At 55.6% G+C, this 15,805-nt stretch overlaps 1 protein-coding gene across 6 annotated transcripts in view; it reads right to left on the bottom strand.

Moving 5' to 3' along the window:
- LOXL3 (lysyl oxidase like 3) overlaps positions 1-15,805 on the bottom strand; it is a 35,312-nt gene that overhangs the window by 6,710 nt on the left and 12,797 nt on the right. For 4 of the 6 annotated variants that reach the window (XM_054989786.1, XM_054989785.1, XM_054989791.1 and 1 more), the window contains exons 4-5: positions 4,169-4,380; positions 603-662 (exon numbers count right to left, since the gene is read on the bottom strand). In XM_054989786.1, the coding sequence (XP_054845761.1) occupies positions 603-662; positions 4,169-4,380 (272 nt within the window). The remainder of the gene's footprint in view (positions 1-602; positions 663-4,168; positions 4,381-15,805) is intronic. The other 2 variants (XM_054989788.1, XM_054989789.1) reach the window with 1 other exon arrangement.

Raw genomic sequence — 15,805 nt, 5'->3', positions numbered from 1 at the left:
ACAGCTCTGCAGCCCAGATCTGCCCGTAGGGGTGGAGAGGGAAGCGTGGCCGTGGCGGCATCCCACCCCACCCCACCCCACCCCGGACACTTCTCACCACATCTGATCTGGGACGCAGCAAGAAATGAGAGAGGGGGAGGGGGAGACTGTCTCTTAGCAGATCTTTTGGCTGAGGGGTGGGATCTGGACACTCATGCCCTCCTATGGAAACCACCACTGAGACTGGAGAAACTGAGAAACTGGAGGTATTTCCAGGGGGAGGACTCAGAATGCTGCCTGTCAGCCCAGAGGACAGCCACGTGGCAGAGTTCCACCCCTCCCCCCAAAAGCCCAGGTACAAGTCCTATTGCGGGGGGGGGGTATTAGGGGAGCCAGGGGGACAGTCACGGGGCCGCCCACTCTGCTCTGACCCAGATCCACCAAGTCCCACAGTCGTGCGCCCGTGTGGAAAGCGACTGCCCAGCCAGGGTGTGTGGGCGTCTCCTCTCCTCCTCTGCAAAACCGTCTCCAGCTTCCACACTGCCTACGTGGAGGAGTCATAGCTCAGCCTCCAGACCTTCCAGGCTCGCGTGCCTCTCAGGAAGCAGCGTGGCCCACATTACCTCTTGGTGCCCCTAAAGTCCTCCCTGCGTCTATGTTTGGGGCGAACCCTCGAAACTGGCCTGGAAAACAGGAGAGAACGGTGAAGGAGCCCCCCCCCACTGCGCCCGCTTCCTCGGGGGGCTTGTCCCAGCTCCACCGGACGCGGCCGACCACGGCGGTCCTTCCCAGCCCACCAGAAGCAAGCCCTGCAACCGTCCCGCCCAAAGCCTCATGCTGGTGACACCAAAAGCCTCATGCTGCCTTTGGTGAGGCCACTTCTGCCTCGCCACAGAAGGGTCGGGAAACGGCCTCGCAGGATCAGACCCAATGCCTCTGCTGCCCAGCCTGCTGTTTCCAACACAGGCCTGCCAGTTCCCCTGGCCAGGCTCCCAGGAGGACACGGAGGCCAGCACTCGGCCCGGCTGCTTGCTCTCTAACGGAGACTCACAGGTATGCTGCTCTGGACCCGCAGGGATCATTTATTTGCACTTAGTCATCGAAAGGCGTTTTGCATTTCCAACCTTTTCCCTCTTTCTATTTCCAAGCACATCTCCTCGGGCAGAAAGCCATCGCAAACAAGAAGGCCTGGCACTAGGGGCCCCTGAGCTGCAGCACCCCAAAGGAGACCCAAGTATGCCAAAAGAGTCACCTGGGCACCCACCCTTGAGGTATCCAAGCCTCAAGCTGTCTAGCTTTAGTGGAACACTGAAATGGGCTTGAAAACAGGGCTGATGATACGATGTTTGTGTGATGCCATCCGAAACCTGGCACCAGGCTATTGCCCAGAGGTTGCATTTTGCACCAGCCAAAGCGTATGAGCACCCGCCCAATGTAGCCCCACAGAGAAGGGAAGGGGCAGTTCAAATCCACCCTAGTTCCAAAGTCCTTGTTTTCAGTATTGACTAACTTTTGTAGGAAACTTTGTGGGCTGCCTTGGATGCTAGTAAGGGGAGAAAAGCAGGGCATTCAACCAACTGGAGGATCTACCCTGCTGTGCCACTATTCCTTGTGACTACCGCCATGAATGGAGCTGACCCCCCTTCGAAAGCCACTTAAGCCAGTGACTATGGCCACGTCTTGAATGGCAGGACTGCTCAATGGTTTCACCCAGTATAAAAAATCCCTCCATCTCCTAACACTGTTTTGGATTTTAGGGCCCTATCATGCCCAAGTCATGTGTGCGCACGTGTGTGTGTGTGTGTGAGAGCACGCAAACAAAAAACCTTCAGATGCCTTTCCTTGGAAGGAAAAAAGAAAGCCGAAAAGCAAATGGTGTCTGGCTGCTTCCCTCGCTGGAAGCCCACATTAGTCATGACGGGAGGGACGTTGCCCAGAGCCCAGGTGACCCCTGGCACGAAGACTGCCTTTCAGGCAAAGGCCATGCCTGTCTCCAACGCCACTTGGCACAGAGTTGCTGTGCCTGCAGGTGAGTCATCCCACAAACGGCCCTGTGAGAGGCCAAACACACACTGTGGGCTTTGTCTGGAAGCCGTTTCCAGACTCCCGTTCATGCTGCTGGGTTTTCGGACTCCTCCTCCGACCCTTTCCAGTTCCTCAGTGCCAGACATGGAATGCAACACCCTTACCAGGCTGCCCGGCTGTGGTGGCCACAGAGCGCGAGCCCCCCCAAGCGAGGCCCGGACTCCTGTTCCCTGCCATCAGGGGCTGCAGAAGCTTGCCCCCTCCCCTCCCCTCCCCTCCCCAACACACACACACACACACACACACCTGAGCCATTCACAACCCCTGGCACTTGGCCAGATTGTGCATCTTTCCCCAGGCAGCTGGCCGGGTTGCTCATCACAGACTCTCTACAGTTGAGGTGAAAGGACCAGGCTGGTGGGCAAAGGAGAGCTTTGCCTGCAGCAACTGCCTCTTCCCAAGGATGCTGTCCGAGTCCGGGCTCCAGTTCCATCCCATTATTGTACGGCTGGCCCCCTCCGGCCTGGCCTGGCCTCTTCCTCAGCACGAGCGCTCTGCTTCATGCCCCAGCTGTGCCTTTGGCCTCTCCAGGAAAGGAAAGCTGAACTGCCCACTGCTGGGCCGTCTGTTGCTAAGTGGCAGCTTCAGCGGGGAGGCATTGGACCAGTCCTGCCACTGCAGGCCACAAACAAGCAATTCCTCTGCTTAACTAGCAACTGAGCAAGGCCAAGGAAAGGGAATGAAAGAGACCCTCCCCACTCCCAGCAGAAAGCAGGCCTTGGCCCCTCCTTGGCGGAAAGAGCTCAGCTGCCAGCACTGGGACGGGAAGAAAGGCCGTCCGTGGCTCCCCTCCACACGTGGGCCCTCCAGGTGTGCACTGGGGAGCCTCTCCCCTCCCAGGAATCCTAGGGGGGGGGGTTGCTATGCCAAGGGACAGAGGTGCAAGCAGAAGCCCCAATTCCCAGCAGGCCAGTGGAGCCCCAGACTTCCTGGATGAACCTCCTGCCTTCCAAGCCCAAAGCGTGCCGGCTGGCCTGGCCCGCCAGAAGGAAGCGTGGCATGCGGGGCAGTCCGCTTGGGGCGGAGGTTCATCCCCTTTTCACTGCTGGATTCTAAGCCACTCAATCCAGTCCGGATGGTTCTGCCACGCTGGGCAGCTTGAGCCCATCCTGGAGGGAAGGCTCGGAGGCTCTGGCATTGCCAGGGGGCACCAGGTGCACAAGCCAGGGCCCGCCTGGACCTGTTACCTCTTGACGAGGCCTGCCTTTCTCCGGCCCTTTGCCGCCTTGGCTGCTCGCCTGAACCGCCTAGAGAGTCAAAGTCAGCAGCAGCCTCTTAAAGGGAAGGGAGAAGCCAGGCAGACAGCCTGACCTACTGGCCCTGGCCATGGGCAAGAGAACCACAGCGTGACCCCCCCACCCCCGGATTAGCTTCAGCTCTCCCAGAGACACCCACCAGCCTCCCCCCCACCCCCCGGTGTGACATCCCTTCCACAGAATGCTGCTCCAGTGCTCTCAGCCATCGGCCAGCCCAATGAGAGCAGGGAGGGTACCAAGGCAGCTCCCGGACCAGGACCCAATTCAAGATTTCATGGGCCTCCATCCGCCCCCACATCCATCCTGGCCCCGAGGTCAGAGGTGAGCTGTGCGCAAAGAGCTCAGAACTTGATTCCTAGGCACAGGGAGGAGGGCGGGCAGCTGCTGCAGGGCGGGGCTGCAGGCACAAGGGCAGGCTTAAGCGCGGCCCCCCCCCCAGTGACATGTGCCCAACGTGAAACGGCTCCAGGGAGCTGCTACTTGCCCTGTTGGAGAACCTCTTCTGTAGCTACCAGTAGCCACCAGTGGCTCCCTGGGGCTGTTTCCAGTAAAGGGGCAAGGCTTCAGCCCTCTCCTCCCTGCAGTGGAGACTGCGCCCCGGAGCCGGGGATGCCAGCCCATGCTCAGCTGTGAAGCTCGCCCGGTGGCCTCGGGCCAGTTGCAGCCTCCCCCTCTTGGCCCTACCCACCTCACGGAGTTGTCTTGAGGACGAAAAGGAGGAGGCCCCACATGTGTACAGCCCTCGGCAGCCGGAGGAAGGGCAGGCCAGGAGTGCAGCGGAGAGACCAGTGGGCCCCGTTTACACCCACACACACACCCCGCCCCCACGCTGCCTGTTGTGGACTCACCTGTAGAAATTCCGGTTGACCTTCTTCTCCGCAGGGAAGCCCAACATGCCACAGATGACACGGCTGTTCTGGCTGGTCCAGTTGGCATCGCAAATCTGGGCCCAGCTGTTCTTGTAGCGCACTTCCACGATGCCCTCTGTCACCGGCAGTGACCGCTTGGCCTGGGAGACCACTGGGCGCAGGTGCAGCTCCTCCACCTGGTTCTGCTCTGTCTGGTGAGGGGTGGAGGGTCAGCCCACCCAGATGCCTCTGCTGTCCTGGCACAGGCCTCCAGCACCCCCCCCCGCCCCCAATTCTTGATTCCACAGGCCGAGGCTGACCAGAAGGCTCTTCCCTCCAGGAAGGGAGATCACGGCCCACTCTCTGGTCAGGGGAGAGCCTGCAAAGCTGCAGCCACACAGTGCTTGCAGCCACAGCCCCCACCCCACCCCACGAGCCTTTTCAGCCCTGTGGCATTTAGGAGGGTGGCTGTAGCAGGGCCTTGGAGCGCATGTCTCACCACTACTGGACGCAGTGGGCTGGAAACGACCCTTTTTCTCTCCTCCACACGCTTGTTCTCTTTTATTCTTCTTTGGTATGCTCCACCCTAAGGACTAGCGCTAGTGGGCTCTACATTCTGCATCATTTCAGCTGGTCTTAACACAAGGAATTATGTGGGACATGTTTTTTTGGGGGGGGGGCCTTGGGCTGGTTGGAAATGGGCTTTGCTGAAAAGAATTCACCCCCGTTTGTGAGAGCCGAGCTTTGGGGCCCGGCAGGTGAGTGGCTTCCATGCCATGCTGAGAAGGAAGCAGAGAACAGCTGCCCACCAAATCCCCTCCAGTCCTTGGGAAGGCAGAGAGGCCGAGCCAACGAGAAGCAAAACAGAAGAGGGGATGGAAGAAAAGGACAGGGCACCAGAGCGCCCAGGGCAGCCCTCGCAACCAAGAAACTGCCCCCAGCCCCACACCGCCCCTTCAGGGTCAAGAGCCAGGCTGCTTCTTCTGTTTCAAAGAGGCAGGAATGGGGGGAAAGGGGCTTAGACCCCCCCCCAAATCAACATTGAGAAACTCAGCAAGAAGCCCAAGAGCAGCCGGCAGAGGAGGCTGGGCTGACGGAAGAGCAGTGATGAGGCTGAGATTGTTTCTGAGTTCCTTATTCGCAAATCCAACCACCAATACTGGGGATAATTGAAAAGCCCCATACCCCGAAATGAGGCCTAGACCGCCACGTGTCCTACAGCTCCACATCCAGGGGACTCTGTCCTCTGGGTGCACCTACACAGCTCCGGCTCCAAAGCCCAGGTTTTTTTTGCTAACTGCTGCGAAGTAGGGTGCCCCAGGACAGTCATAAGCAAACAAGGGGGGGAAGCTGCACCCCCAAACAGTCTTTGGATCACTGCAAATCTCACGGCCCCACACTCTAGACATGCACTGGGGCCCGATCCAAACACCAATTCCGGTGCAAACAGCAGCTATTTGGGCTGCCTCCAAGAAGCTTGCACTGGGGAAACAATGCAAACAGGGATGCCCTCGACACCCCCACGTATCGCACACCTCCACGTTCAGGGGACTCTGTCCGCCGGGTGGACCTTCCCTGCTTCCTGTTCCAAAGCACAGTTCTTGAGGGGTGACCTTGGGCCAGTCACACACTCTTAGCCTAACCTACCTCCCAGGGTCCTTGTGAGGATAAACTGAGGACAGGCGAACCATGTAGGACACTTTGGTCCTCCGTTGGAAAGGACAGCAAGAGACACCTTGACACAGCCGACTGGCTATCTGGATCCATACCACAGTGACACTGGAACCTGACTTCTGTAATACATACTACATACGTCTTCCCTATATATCTATTCAGAGACTCCTGTTGGTGCAGAATACTGTATTTTATTCTCAAGATCTACGCGAAGAATGCACGTCACCCCCTTTCTGCACTCATTCCATTGGCTGCCCGTCACTTACCGGGCTCAAGTCAAGGTTTCAGCTACTACATATAAAGCCCGTCGCGGCCTCAGGCCCTCTTATCTACAGGACCACCACTCCCCCCCCCCCCCGCCAGGCCCTGCCCCGACAGCTTCGCTCATCTGAACAGGGCATCCTGCAGCGGCCACCCTGCAAACGGGCAAAACCAACCGTTGCCTCTGCCCATGCTCACTCTTGTGGTGGCCCACCACCCACAGTGAAGGCATAGACAGTGTACAAGCACGCTAGTTTGTAAGGAGGAAACAGCAAGCATCCCGTTTGCCACCGAAACCAAGTACCGGTTCCTGGTTCCGTGTGCACAAGCACTGAATTACTCCACACACACACACAAAGAAAAATCAGGGGTGTCAGCTGGGCTGGGGGAAGGGGCACAGGTGGGGGCTGCTGGAGAGGTCTTTCCCCTTGCCTTTCCTCAGCTGCCAGGGTAATAATTGACTGAGACTTGCTGTGTGTGAGAGTGTGAAAGAGAGAACCGTGGCTGAAAAGGAGCTGGTGCTTCTGGCGTGAGAGTGAGTGGTGAGCTCAGCTTGCAAAGGGAGAGATTTTCTCCTCCTCCCCCCCCCCCCGTGTGTCGTGTGGCTGACTGAGGAGGGCTCGTCTGCTTGGCAGTGACTGCTACCATACCCTCCGCTGCCGCCACTGTGTTGCAGGGGCCGTGGGCCTTTGAAATATAAAGGCTTCCTCCTCGCCAGAGGCAGGAGCTCTTGGCCTGTGGCTCTTAGCTGGGAGATCTTTTATACAGAGATGCCTCTTGTTGTGTTGCTGCTCTTGCTCTCAGGAGACGTTAGGTCAGGGGTTTTGGGGGCCATTGTTCCTCTCAGGAAGGAGATTCCAGGGAGAAAATCTGTTTTGTGCGGCACTCATAGGCAGACCCCTTTTTTGGAAGAGGACGATGGCTGCTGAAGGACCAATTCCAGTTACCCACTGGGGGGTGCTGTTTGTCTTCCTCCCCTTGGACAAGAAGGACTACATTTCTCACAAATGCAAAGTGACAGTGTTGCTAGAAGGAAAAGTGAAGAGCCCGGAGGAAGGGAGGGGCTGGTCCCCTTCAAAAGATCAAAGGAGGATTTCAGCCACAAAAGTCTTCAGGACCTGCAAAAGGGTGGGCGAGTGGTGGAAGGGACACTGAAACTGAGTATTTTCCTAATGAATCTCCTCAGAGACGGACAGCGCGAGCCAGAAGGCGCACAGCAAGATGGCCCTCAGTGCCACTGGAGCTGAGAAATCAATTCCAGGCCCTTGCTGACATGTTGGAATCACTGGCAAACATATACAACACCGAGGACCGAGAGGCAGGAGGAGAGGCGCCATGGAGCTACAAACAAATGCCGCTAGGAGGACGAGGAAAGCCATGTTGATTGGTGACTCTCTGTTGCGGGGGATGGAGCATCATGTGTCTGGGCCTGACCCCATGGCCCGAGGGGCGTGTTGCTTGCCAGGGGCGAAGATCAAGGATATCACAGACCGGATGGCCAAACTCGTCAAACCAACAGACCGTTGCCCATCTGTGGTGGTCCACGTGGGAACCACTGACATGGCCATGAACGCCACTGAGCACATAAGGGCTGACAATGAAGTCCTCAGGAGGCAACTGAAAGGATACAGGCGGTGTTCTCTTGAGACCTGCTGCGCAGAGAAAGAGGAATGCCCTGAAAACAGCAGATTACGGCGGTGAACCACTAGCCGCATTCATGGCGGCAGCAGGAGCAATGTGGACCCTGGGGCCATGGCCCATGATTTCTTGAAAATGGCCTGCTTGCACGGGATGCACTCCACCTGTCAAGGACAGGGAAGAATGAGGTTGAAAGGGACCCCGGGCAATGCCTTGTGAGGGCGTTAAACTGGCATTGCAGGGGAACGGAGGCAAGTGGCGTCGGAATTTCAGGGGGGAAGGAGAGCAAACAGCAGAGGCCTGCCTGGGAGGGCCAGGTCAAAGGGGGGGGGGAACGTTGCAAGGCTCCCGGTGCCTCTATACCAATGCCAGGAGCTTGAACAATGAGGAGGAGGAACAACTCGCAGGTGGAAAGGTATGACTTAGTAGGCATTACAGAGACTTGGTAGGATGGTTCCCATGACTCGAATACAGAAGTGGATGGGCACGAGTTATCTGAGAAGAACAGGCAGTGTCGTAGAGGAGGTGGAGTGGCGCTGAATGTGAGGAAAGGGCTCGGTCGTCAGGAAATACTGGCAAAGGCGTGCGAGAACACAGTGGAAAGTGTCTGGGTGAAGACAAAGGAGGGAAGGATGAGCAGTATTGTGGTTGGGGGTCTGTTATAGACCGCCTGACCAAGGAAATGAGGCGGATTCTGTCCTCCCTGAGCAGCTTAATAGGGTAGCCAAGAAACGCAACCTTGTAGTTACGGGCGACTTCAACTCCCCTGATGAGTGCTGGGAGACCAACTCTGCTACTTGTCCAGGGCCACGCAACTTCCTGACCTGCCTGGCCGATGACTTCCTTTCTCAAACGGTGGAGGAAGCAACGAGGGGTTTGGCCACACTGGACTTGATATTAACCAACAAGAACGAGTTGGTTGACGGGGTAAAGGTGGTCAGAACATTAGGGAGAAGTGATCACGTCCTCTGAGAATTCCCTGTGCTGTGGGGTACCAAATGTGCAGGTTAGATTTTAGTAGGGCCAACTTCAATACACTTAGCGACATGGTGAGAGTTATTCCACGGACCAGAATGCTGGAAGGAGCAAGGGAAGGGCGGGCTCTCCGAGAGGAAGAGCTCCTGCAGACTCAAGCTGTCACCATCCCAGCAGGACAGAAATGCGGCGGAGGGTCTAAGATGCCAGTGTGGGCGGACAGAGAGCTCCGTGATGAGCTGAGGAGGGGGAAGGAGGTGTTCAAGAAATGGAGGGACGGAAACGCATCCAAGGACAACTATCTGTGGGTATCTAGGCACTGTCAGGCAGACGTCAGAGAGGCCAAAGCTCAGAATGAGCTGAGGTTGGCCGGGGGGTGGAGGGGGGCTGGCCACAACAAAAAGATGTTCTTCAGATACATGCGGAGCAAACAGGAGGTCAATGGGGCGATACCCCCATTGCTTGGTGGAAATGGAGAAGCTCTGACAGATGACAGAGAGAAGGCAGAAAGGCTCAATGCCTACTTTGCCTCAGTTTTCTCCCTGAAGAACAGGCCCACCTAGAGATGGTAGTAAGCAAGGCATGGCTTCGGGGCTGCGGGTTAACATGGGCAGAGGTTGTGGAGGAACATCTGGCAGCACCGGATGTGTACAAGTCCGCTGGGCCGGAGGGGGGGCACCCAAGAGTGCTGAAAGAACGTTCCGAAGAGCTTGCAGACCCTTTCTCGGTCATCTTCCAGGCCTCCTGGAGAACAGGGGACGTGCCAGAAGCTGAGAGGAGGGCAAATGTCCCAATTTTCAAGCAAGGGAATAAGGATGACCTTGGGATCTGCCGCAGCCTGACCTCCGTTCTAGGGAAGACACTGGAACAGATATTAAAGGTGCCGTCGGTCTGCAAGCATCTGATGGACAACATGGTGACACGGGGAAGTCAGCATGGATTTGTCCCCAACAGGTCCTGCCAGACCAACCTCGTCTCCTTCTGTGATTGAGTGACAGGCTTATGGGATTGTGGGAATGCTGTTGATGTAGTTTATCTGGATTTCAGTAAAGCGTTTGACAAGGTTCCTCGTGTTGTTCTAACGGATAAACTGGAGAACCGTGAACTGGACTCAAGGCTGTTTAGACGAATCGGGAACTGGGTAACTGCACCCAAAGAGTAGTTGTCAATGGCATCACCTCTGACTGGAGGGAGGGGACCAGGGGAGCGCCCCAGGGCTTTTCAGTATTTCAATAAATGATCTGGAGGAGGGTGTGAAGGGATTCCTCCTTACATTTGCAGATGACACCAAACTGGGAGGAGCAGCAAACACCCTTGAAGGCAGGGATAGAATTCAAAGAGAGCTGAACAGACTTGAAAAATGGGCAGATTTGAATAGGATGCAATTTAAAATGGGTAACTGCCGGGTTTTCCATCTGGGCAACAAAAATGCAAAGCATGTGTTGGGATTTTACCAGTGTCATTCTCTTCAGTCATGAAAGAGTTAATCTGTTTGTGTTTCGTTAGAGGCAGCTAGTTAGCATGAGGCCAGTTAGATGTCCAGTTGTTCTTCCTGCCAGGGTAAAAGGGGAGTTGCATGCTTAATAAACAGATCTAGGATTGATTATTGGCTGACCAGGTTTATTGGGGGGGGGGGCAATTGACATTCTTTCCTGTACTCGGGACGCCATTGCTCTCCAGTGAGTTAGACCATTATCTCCAGGATGTAGGAACTGAGTTAGCTCTTCTTTATTTTCTCTCCAGTGTACCATTTATTATTTTTCCCTATATATAGTAAACACTTATTTTAGAAGCCGAACACACATGTGTCTGTGATTCTTTATCTGCTGTGCAAATTCTCTACTCTGCAAACTAAATTTACCCAACAGGGAGGAGCAGCAGACAATGCAATTTAAAATGGGTAACTGCCGGGTTTTCCATCTGGGTAACAAAAATGCAAAGCATGCCTACTGGATGAGGGATACACTTCTGGGTAGCAGTCTGTGTGAACAAGATCTTGGCTTATGGATGGATAGGAAGCTAAATATGAGGAGTCAGTGTGATGCAGCAGCAAAAAAGGCAAACACAATCTTGGACTAGATGGTGTGTAAGACTCTCCCAACTCTAGGATTCAATGGTTCTCTGTACACAGATTGTACGTGCATTGAGCTTCACTGTAACCTGTGCAAAGGGCGACTGTCATGTCATGCAGTGCCCTCAGCCCGCTTTTGGCAACATTCACGCAGGCACCAGGTGTGCCACCTTGGAAGGTAAGAACAGCCCTGCTGGATCAGTCCAGAGGTCCCTTTAGTCCAGCATCCTGTCTCATACAGCGGCCAACCAGTTATGCTGGCCAACACCGATCACAGAGGCCCAGGCGTCCCCGTGATCTTGCCTCCTGGCCTTGGTACTCCGAGGTCCACGTGGAGGCTGCCTTCAGTCACTATGGGTGGTAGTAATCGATGGACCTCTGTTTCACCCCCTCATAAAGCCACCCATACAGTCCCGCACACACCTGTTCCTCTTCTGATGCATTATATAAAATGCCCTTGCGATGCCCGTTGCAGAACTGTTTTTAAAGAGGCTGTGGCACATGCCAACTGGGTGCGTGTTTATTTCTCCCTGGAATGCCTGGAGTATCGATTATCACAGCTGCTGCACTCAAGGCTCAGAGCAGGCACAGATAAGGGGCAGCGCAGCACCGCTTCAGTTCACAGCTCCTGGCGCCTTTCCAGGAGTTAACCAGAACCAGGCACAGAAACACAGAGCTGGAAGGCACCCCAGGGGTCATCTACTCCAACTCCCTGCACACTGCAAGACATTCACAGCGGCCTCCCACCCACCCCTCCAGTGACCCCTGCCCTATGCTCAAGGGCAGGCAAAAAACCTCCAGGACCCTCAGCCCATCTGGCTTGGAGGGAAATTCCTCCCGGATGCCAGTGGTGACTGGCATGACCCTGGGCACACAAGGAGCGGCCGCGAGAGCCTGGCACTGGGCCAGCCCTTCATGCCCACCCTCTCCTGATCTATGTAGTCTTACTAAGTCAGATAATAATTTTACTAGATAAAATACCATACGAGTGATCAAAAATAACATTTTTGAAAACCATGTAAGCTGCTTTGAGTTTGCATTGGGCAGAAAGGCAGGGTATACCTTGACACATCCAACACGGCCACCTGGATCCACACCACTGTAAGATCGAAACTTGACTACTGTAGTGCACTCTACAAAGGTCTTCCCTTGAAATCTGCCCAGAAATGTATTCTAGGGGGCAGAGGGCACGGAGCCATTCCAATTCCTTTTTCACACCTTTTCCTCAATACAAAGGCTTCCCGGAGGTAGCCCAAACAGAAGGTGTTTGCTCCAGAACCAGTGTCTGTATCAGGCACCAATGCAGGTCTTCTTGTAGAGGACAGACTCTGGAGTGCGGGGCTGTGTGATTTGGGGCGATCCAAAGGTTGTTTTGGGGTGCTCTGCTCCCTTGCTTTTCCTTACGACCGTGTCTGGGGGCACCCCACCTTAGGGCAGTTAGTACAAGAATGGGGCTTTGGAGCAGGAAGCTGTACAGGTCCACCCAGCCGATGGAGTCCCCTGAATGCAGGGGTGCATGACATGTGGTGGTCTAACCCTCATTTTGGAGTACAAAGCTTTTCAATTACCCCCAATATGTGTGGCTGGATTTGCAAATAAGGAACTGGCAGTCAACGCCAACTCTGAGCAGCAGCTGGGAACCGGCTTCCCCTGAACGCCCCCCCCCCCCCCCGCACTTCCAGCATGATGAACAGAGCTCAGGAATGCTGTGGGTGTGAAAGAGCTGCCGGCGCCAGTCATGCCTGTGACCCACTTCCAGCCTGCAGGGACTTCTCAGATGGCCAGAGGCCGGACTGCTGCTGCGTGCCTCTGCAGGAGGGGGGGGGGAGGAGGCCCAGCTGCTGGGAGAGGAAGGGGTGGGAGAGGGGGGCCAGGGCAGTCCGCTGGCAGTCCTTCTGGGTGGGTCATGCCATACTTGGAACGTACTCCGAGCATGTTTGCAGGGAAGCAAAACCGTTGAGAGTCAACACGTCGTAGTGGTTGGAACAGTGATTCTTAATGGGGAATGTATATAACCCGGGCGGGGTGGGGGTGGGGGGGTGGGGAGGGCATTCAGGAGGGCAAATGGGACACTTCTAAGATTTTACACAGCCCTCTCCTCCACTTTCAATGCAAAGAAGACTAATTATGTACATGGAGGACAGGAAGCTCAAAACTAGACCTCCTCTTACTCTAGTGGCACCCAGCAAACAGGAGTATCTCCTAAGGTGGCAGAACTGGCAGGTGGCGAACAGGCACAAGGGCTTCCTTCAGTGGACACCCAAGATCTGGGTCTTGTATGCATAAATATCATAAATATACCTAGGTATGAAGCTGATTTCTCTGGAGTGCTGCTACTTTGCTTACTTGTGACTGGCAGGGCGGGGGAGACTTGCTGATCGTGTGGCATACGTGGTGGGCAGCGAGGGGTTCAAGGGGAAGAAGTAACGGGCCCGGACTGGAGAGAGGTGCATCTGAGTCTCCATTCTGCCATGAAGCTCACGGCCAGACTTCGGGCCAGCCAATTCTTCCCAACTTGACCTGCCTGGTAGGGCTGTTGCGCAGGCAACTGAAGAGGTGGGAATGGCTGAGCAAGCCCCACCATGCAGGGAGGGCGCTCTGGGGGGCAATGCCACGCCAAGAGTAACCTTTTCTAGATGGGGATCAGACCAGAAGAAACAGGTCTGAATCCGAACAACATGTGTGACACATCACAGATGATTCCAGGAAGCCAGTGGGCCAACGGTCACTTGGAAGGGAGAGACTCCCCCCCCCCCCGCCCATGGAATCCTTTAAACCCCCAGCAGGCCCTGACCCAACAGACGGTCTTTCTTCTTTCTAACAGGCAAGGAGCAAATGTGGCATCCAAACACAAAAAGTGACTGGCTTTGTTGGAGCCAGGAGTTTTTTTCCCCTAGAAAAGTTGCATTGTGGTGGTATTCTGCTGCAGAGGAAACATGGCAGCGAGGCTGTGCCCCAGATGCAAAGCCCACTTGCATCTGTGTGGAGCCCACTTTTCCCCCACGATGCAAACTGCCACAGCCCCCCAGATTCAGCCTGCCCTGCCTTTTTCTCTCATCAATGAGTGGCCCTATTGGAGTAACTAATGAAAGGCAGTGTCGTGCAATGGTTAGAGTGTTGAACTAGGCTCTGGAAGCCGTGGGTTAAATTCCCCGCTCTGCCATGGAAGCTCACGTGGTGACTTTGGGCCAGTCACACACACTCATAGTGAAAGCAGAAAAGAGTAGAGAGAAGCCCACGCATTCACCCCCCCACCCCCCCACCCAAGGGGGAGGCGTCTGTCTGGCCCGCTAGCCGGATTACTGGGGAGGTTATGCACGGCTTGCAGCAGAAGCCCGCTGCCCCCTGGGCCTCTAGGAGGAGGCTTCCTTCCCACCTCCTGGCCCCTCCTCTGCCCTGTAGCTGTTCGACATGATTTGCCTGGCTGGAAGGGACCCTCCTCCCCGCCCTAGACCTCCTCTTCTGCTCATTACGAAAGGGGAGCCCTGCTAGTCCGCCCAGCAAAAGGAAGCCAAAGTCCAGAGGCACCTTGAAGGAGATCTCGGTCACGATCGACAGGTCTCTGATGTCCCACTCTTGAGCAAGCTGGCTGAATGGGTGGGGAATGGACAACTGCTCCAGCTTCCCTGGATGAGGAGAACTGTTCAGTTCCTCTCCAATCGGGTTTTAGGCCTGGTCAGGGCATGTCCTGTGGGGCCCCACCAAGTTCCATCTCAACCCTCTTAAACAGCTGCACAAAACCACTGAGAAAGGCCATCCAGAGATTTGGGCGGGGCTGTCACCAAAACGGAGGGGCCGCTACCTCGCAATCCCAGGTGACCCTCAAGGAGGCCTTGGAGACCCTCCTCTAGTTCTCGGCAGCAGCTCTGAAGTGGATGGGCTCCCCCTCCTCGGAAGTCTTTCAGGAGGGGCCAGATGGCCACCCGACAGCAGCGATGAGTCTGCGACTCAGTATGAATGTGTGCGCAGATCATCGGAAGAGGGAGGGCAGGGAGGGGAGAGCCGGAGCGAGTCTCTCGTGGCCCTTCCTTACATGCCCGGGGGGGGGGGGAATGCCCATCACCACGCTGGGGTCAGGAAGTGATCTTCTCCGGGCCCGATTGGCCAGGGTCCCTGGTGTGTTTTTGCTGTCCTCTGGGCACAGAGCAGGGGTCACTGGAGAATGAGAGGGGAGGGAACTGTGGATTTCCTGCATTGTGCAGGGGGTTGGACTAGATGACCCTTGGGTACTCTTTCAGCTCTGTGTTTCTGTCTTTCTATGAATGTGGACTAATAGACTGAAACGTGATCCTGAAAAGACAGTTGTGCTACTGCTGAGCAGAAGATCTCTCCCAGCATTTAAAGTGTCACCTAATCTGGATGGCATAGCACTTCCCCTGAAGGATCAGGTCTGTAGGCTGGGGGTGCTCTGGGATCCAGGCCTGCCGCTGGACAGGCAGGTGGCAGCTGTGGCCAGGAGTGCCTTTGATGAGCCTCGACTGGTCAGCCAGCTGCAGCCCTTGCTGGGTAGAAAAGACCTGGCCACTGTGATGCATGCCCTGGTTACAACTAGATTACTGTAATGCGCTCTATATGGGGCTGCCCTTGAAAAGTGCCTGGAAACATCAGTTGGTGCAGAATGCTGCAGCCAGGATGTGGCCCAGAGAGGGATGCCGGGACCACCGCACTCCAAGCAACTCTGGCTCCCAGTCCGTTTCTAGGCACTGACCTTTAAAGCCCTGTATGCCTCGGGACCAGAAGACCTGAAAGATCACCTCCTCACTTACGAACCTACCAGGTCACTGGGGCCACCTCCCAAGGCCCTCTTCGGGTGCCCCTGCCTTTCGAGGTTAGTCGGGTGGCAACCTGGGAGAGGGCTTGCTTTGGAACTCTCTCCAAGGAGCTGCGCCTGTCCCCTTCTGCTACCGTCTTCCGTCAACCAGTAAAAACTTTTTTGTTTCGTTTGGCCTCTGTGATCCCACCTTTCTGTCCAATGTTTTAGTTATTGTTATGTTTTATTACTGTAATATTTTTCTTTG

The sequence above is a fragment of the Eublepharis macularius genome, chromosome 10 (genome assembly GCF_028583425.1).
Source record: "Eublepharis macularius isolate TG4126 chromosome 10, MPM_Emac_v1.0, whole genome shotgun sequence".
Lineage (NCBI taxonomy): Eukaryota > Metazoa > Chordata > Lepidosauria > Squamata > Eublepharidae > Eublepharis > Eublepharis macularius.
This window is presented reverse-complemented; position numbering and strand designations above follow the sequence as displayed.